The sequence below is a fragment of the Nicotiana tabacum genome, chromosome 2 (assembly GCF_000715075.1).
Source record: "Nicotiana tabacum cultivar K326 chromosome 2, ASM71507v2, whole genome shotgun sequence".
Taxonomy (NCBI): Eukaryota; Viridiplantae; Streptophyta; class Magnoliopsida; order Solanales; family Solanaceae; genus Nicotiana; species Nicotiana tabacum.
In genome coordinates this window covers 24,725,215-24,731,214 of record NC_134081.1, presented here as the reverse complement: position 1 = coordinate 24,731,214, position 6,000 = coordinate 24,725,215, and the positions used below count along the sequence as shown (strand labels likewise).

The 6,000-nt window shown below is 35.6% G+C and overlaps 1 protein-coding gene across 1 annotated transcript; it reads right to left on the bottom strand.

Annotated features, from left to right (window-relative positions):
- Window positions 1–284: 284 nt before the first annotated feature.
- Window positions 285–4,118, bottom strand: LOC107789019 (protein OCTOPUS-like). Its single transcript, XM_016610785.2, has 2 exons — window positions 1,840–4,118; window positions 285–744 (listed from the first exon to the last, which is right to left on the bottom strand). The coding sequence occupies exon 1, from the start codon at window positions 3,836–3,838 to the stop codon at window positions 1,853–1,855; it is 1,986 nt and encodes a 661-aa protein (XP_016466271.1). The 5' UTR covers window positions 3,839–4,118; the 3' UTR covers window positions 285–744; window positions 1,840–1,852.
- Between the last annotated feature and the right edge of the window lie 1,882 nt (window positions 4,119–6,000).

Genomic DNA, 6,000 nt, shown 5'->3' with positions numbered 1-6,000 from the left:
TATATCATAGTTATTCCTGCAAATTATGATCTTCCCTTGAAATGTGAGCAAATATATCATGTCGATTGCTCAATTATATTTTGGCTATATTACGTTGTTTTAGAATTACAACGAGATGCCTCTGAACTAGCTGGAAAGATGAAATTGAAAAAAGATGTACATGGCGCATTCACATGTAATGAATCCAAATGGAACAAATGGATATTAAGGATTCATATAACCGACTCAATTGAATTAGGATTGAAGCGTTGTTATTGGTATGAATTTGCTGTGAAATAAGGGAATCAAGAGAAAAACTTCTCCTTACAGCAGATCCACCAGTTTATCTTTTATCATTTCTAACCAAATCTAATGAAACATACACACCCCAATTGAGAAAGCAAGAAAAATCCAAGTCTTCTGAACTAAGAGTGGACACTACATATACTAATTAAGTGAACATTTACATATAACCAAGACAAATCTTGTGCAGTTTTTTTTTACACAATCCCCCTATTTGAAACTTTAGCAGTAGTGTAACTGCAGTCTTTCCAAACAAGGTCTAAGGTAGAGTTTCCAGAATACACTTGTTCAAAGTAATGCCATTCAATACTCTACATAAATTTGCTGATTCTCAAACTGAGTTACCATAGAGCCTATTAGCAACTGAAACTTCTTTCAAAAGGCAGTTTTTGCGCGCTGATATTTTCAGTTACCAAGAAAGATAAGCGGCTTGTAGTACAATCCTAAGCCTCAAACTCATTCCTGGATAAAAAAGGGTAAAGAAACTTAATGTCAGTTCCAGCAGGGTATACACAATGAACATCATAAGCACACAACCTTGGATATGTAACTTTATCTAGTCAAGTAAAAACTTTTAACAGCTTGATCCACACCACATTATTGTTTTTCTTTTTTGGGTGGGTGATCCACTATGTTTTGTTTCCTTGACAAGGACTAGTCCGAAAAGAGCAATTGACGCTGACCAACAGAACAATGAACTCAACAAACAACAATCATGAAAATCACTAACAAGTGTACCTGTCAAGAGCTTGGGTTTCATGTATCCTGAATCTCAAAAGATTAGCTGATTTAAGTAACCTTTGGAAATTCACATCATTGTTATAACAGCCATATTGATGGCTTCAGTTTTCCAAATAAAATTTTCCGGTATATGCACAGAACAAGTTGGAACATATCATTACTGGCAACATTGCTATAGCAGAATCATAGCTGTTATGAGTATGAAAAATGGGTTAAACAACGTATAAAGTCAATCATCTAGAAGTCCTAGCAATTAAGAGAGATCTGCTGCATTTCTCCTATAATACAAGTGTGGAAATGTGGAAACGTTTAGAAGGAAAGCAGCGTAAAGGACCCAAGTAACGTGAGATTGGTAACAAAAAGATACACCCTGGCTGTCATACTACCAAACATGATACAATCCCCAACTTCCATAATTATAATTCCATTTACAGTAATATGCTTGCTCATACATATCCAATAGTAAGAACATTTTTGAATGGTTTGGACATTCAAATAACACTAATGACAACTGAAGGTACTCCGAATTTACAGGTAAAAATCAGCAAAACAAAATTAAGTGAAACAGAAGTATGTACAAACACAGTAATCCTACTCAATTAAGACATGAAACAAAATCATTGAGGGTGAAATGAGAGACATAATATTAGCACTAAAAGGAAAGGTTATGACAAAGAAAAGACTTTTCCTGTTATTAGAAAAAATCCAAGGAGTACATAGATGACATATGCATTGTCGCGAGATTACATTGGCACAAGGGATATGGAAACAAATGCAAGGAAAATTAACATTTTGATCAAAAGAAGCACTAAGGACCTTGGATTGGATATCAGTACAGTCGAAGTAAGCTCCTCGCAATTGAGTGTGAGCCATTTGGCCTACTTTTTCCTGGTAAACCTCTCCGGCTGCCTCTCATGGGTGTCAAGTAGAACCTCAAGAGTCCATTATCAAGATGACTAGGTGAATACCTCGCACTCCGATTCCTCTCCAACACAAAATCATCTCTTTTCTTCTTTACATGCCCATTCATCTCAACACCAGATTTCCTCACACTCCCACCAAATGATCCACCAATACCATTTGTCGAGCTTCTCCAGCTCACACTGCTATTACTCCTGAACACCTTCCTATTAATACCACCTCTTACATCACCATTAGTCCTCAAGTCTTGCCAAGATTCAGAAAACGACCTCTCCACTCCATTTGATCTACTATACCTATCATCTTCCTCATCTTTGTTCCCATTACTACTACTTCTCCTATGTATAAACCCCCATAAATTCCAGGCCCACCTCCTTGACTTTTTCGACGACCCCTTTCTCTCCCCACCATTTCCAATCACTGAACAATTATCCCTAAAACCTGTCAATTCAAAAGTCTCAGAGCCGTCATCTCTCAAAGAATTGGAATTCGAAAACGAATTTGAATCCCTCTCACCAACCAACACTTTGGCTCCATGAAATTGATCACTCACACTCACAGCAGGCAATACTACTTTATTAGCATTAGACATTGCAGCAGCCTTCATCTCATCAATTTCAGCCACGACAGCAGCTGCAGTCTTCCTAATTGAATTAGACCTATCAAGACTCTTCCTTCTCCTCGTAGACGAATCAGAGTAATACTCCTTAGTCTGAGTAGTACCTCCAGGGACCCCACCTTCATCCTCATTGATAGAATTCATTGAAATACGTGGTGGTTCTTCAACCAGTATCTGGTTATCCGTGCGGGGAATTTGCACAACAGGGACATCTTCTATCACTGAAACCATAGGCGGCATTCTAGGAAAAGCACTCCTGCCAATCAAATAACCGTCCCAAGAAGCACGAGGCTCGTCGAAAGAATACCTCGGATCATCAAAGCTAATCCTACCAGCATCGAGTGAAAACCGAGGATCAGTATCACAAGACCTTCTCCCAAAACCATAATCCGCTATCTCCGATTGGGTATCCCTATTATTATAACGCCTTGAAATAGGCTTTCCTACAGGCAATGTACCCGAATTTTCGCCATTGTTTCTCTTTTTCAGCTTCTGTTTTCGCCTCCAGTTGTGCCATTTCTTGCTAAACACCGATGCAGCTGACCAAAAACTCCCTGCAACTGAAGCCTTTTTCGCCTGCGAATCAAGATCTATATGATCTTTCATCGGCTTCAATATATCCCCGTTATTCACCTCCTCCACTTCTTCTACTACAATCTCTGGTTCCACCTTGTTCTCCACTGGTTTCACCTCCTCTTCAGTTATTTCATCCACCACAGCCTCTAATTCTTCATCGTTTTCGGGTTCTTCTTCTTCTTCCTCATTAACAATATCATTTGGGTTTTGCGAACAAGTGGGTTTTTTAGCAGTACTTTTTGTCTCGTCGTCGATGGAGAACAAAGACCAAAGAGTATTACGAACACGAACGTCACAGGATTTCCGTTGGGGTTCAAAAGCAGAAGCATTAAAGCCCAACGCCTCGTTTTTCGAAGCAGAAAAAGACTTAGTCCGACGAAGCTCGGGGAAAAACGAGGAGTTGGGTTTAATATTCGGTTTAGGAGGAAGATTATTAGCAGAAGGTTTAGAGAAAAGGGATTTAATGGCAGCAGCAGCAGCAGAAGAAGAGGAAGTAGAAGGACGGCGAGAAGAAGAAGAAGGATTATTATTATTATTACTGTTATTGTCTAAAGTAGTGAGGCGTTCACAGAGACATTCAGGGCAAAAGCCGGTGAATTGTTCATCTGGGTGACGGTCGCAACTGAAGGAGGAGCGCGGTGGTTGCAGCAGCGGCGGCGGCGGCGGTGGTTGTGTTGGGTCTACACTGGTGGGATTCATTCCCGGCGAATTCTATGGTGCTGTGTGCAATGCGCACTCTGCTCATATTAGTTACAGCAGCATTATGTACCAGGGCGTATAGTAGTGAGGAGAAAACCGAAATTTGCAGAAATTTGTGTTCACAACGGGCAAGTAAGAGAGAGAGCGAGAGAGAAAGAGAGAGTGAAGAAGAAGACTAGAATGTGTTGGAAGGAGAGACAAATTAAAAGAAACAAGAAAATCTCTCTATCTCTCTTTAGATTCTCTTTTCTTGTTTCTCTCTCTAAATTCTCTTCTTTACTTAATTGGAATGACCAATATACCCTTCATACGTTTCTAAATTAATACTAATACAATATTAAGTACGTATAACATTTAGTAGGGGTTTGGACATAAGAATTGTAAAATTCTTAAAAATGGTTGAAATTTTTTTTCAATTGAAAATGTTATTTGAAATTTAGAGTTGTGTTTGGACATAAATTTTGGTTTTGATTGTTTTTTAAGTTTCGTGAAATTTGAGTAAAAATTTTGAAAAATGGTTTTTTGGAGTTTTTCAAATTTTCGAAAATTTTTAAATTGAATTTTCAAGTAAAAATTGAAAATTTTATAAACAAACGATGATTTCAAAAAAAATATTTTTTAAAAAAAAAAACTTCCATCAAATTTTATATCCAAACGGGCTCTTAATCTTTATACACAAACACATTATCACCGGTTAATATCTATAGTAATTGTGAATGAATGACCTTAAAATCTTTAGGTATAACCTATTAAATAATGCCATACGATGACCTTAAACAATTTACTTTATTCAAATGGAGAATGAAGTAACTTTTGTCCAATATTCAAAAACTATTCGATGTAATACGAATTAACTTGACTAGTTCTTGAAATAAAATTGAATGCAAAATAAATTAAATCATTTCCAAATTACGTTAAGAAAAGAGAAACTAAAAATAATAATCAACATTCATGTATCTTTCTCATTTCAAAGGTTTCTAATATTATTTTACAATTTTACTAACTCTTGAAACAGCGTTGAATATTTTGTGAAAACACACCACAAATTAACTTATCTCAATTTAATCACTTCCAAACACCCAGCTGAATCAAAACTTTCACTTTTTTCCGTTAGTAATTTTTTTTAACAAGAAATGTATTATTTAAATTCATTTACTTTTATGAGAAGTTTGGATTTTCAAAGATTCCTGTCCTGATAGAAAGCAAAAGTAAATCACCCCATCACACTTTCATCTCCTTTCGCTTTCTTTGCTTTTTCTTCTTTTAATTTGTTGTGTGTGTGTTTTTTTAAAGAAAAAAAAAACTTATCTACTTTTTTTCCCTCTTTGTTGGTTAAGGGAGTTTCTTTTTGTTTTTGGGGGGCTTTCTTTTTCAGTGTCTTTTTTTTTGTTTTTTAGCACTAAATTTTGAGTCCCATCGTCGTGGGGCTTACCATTTGCTACTTGTGGGTTGTTATGTTTCACCTGACCCATACACAATACTCTCTCTCTCTCTCCTCGCGTCAGATTCAGCACTGCTCTAAATAAAGAAATTTGAGCATTTTTTTCGTTTAATAAAAAACTTATGGGACCTAAATTGTTAATTAGTTAAAATTTCAATGCGTGCACCGGACATCGAAGAGTAACAAAGTGTTGCACCACCTAGAAGTGTTATGAGATGAACGAGATTCTTTCATCTTTAATTAAAAAAATTGAATGTAAACATTGAAAAATTCCTATGGCTCCCACTTGAGACAAATTTGTTTTAATTGAATTAATAAATTTCGAATATTAGATGGTCCAATACAAAAAATACCAAAATTTCAAAGCTTTACAGTAGGTACAAGACTACTGAATTCTTAGAATGAGTACTGTTTTAGATAAAACACTTTATTCTTTTAGTGGTCTATTCGAGGATAGTCCAGATTAGTCAAACAAAATGGATTTAGGATACATAATAATAATAATAATAATAATAATAATAATAATAATAATAATAATAATAATAATAATAATAACTGATAGGGGAACTAATGTATTCATTACACATTTGTGAAAATAAATTCCTCTTTAATGGAGTATATATTTTAAAGAAATTTGTAACTGTATATATAGCTAAAACCGATTACATTAGTTGGCTTATAAGTATATCTGGAAATTTAGAGAATTCCATTGGATTTGATA

Bases quoted from the DNA above. Each gene is read 5' to 3' on its own strand.
- LOC107789019 (XM_016610785.2), bottom strand. From the start codon at position 3,838: ATGAATCCCACCAGTGTAGACCCAACACAACCACCGCCGCCGCCGCCG.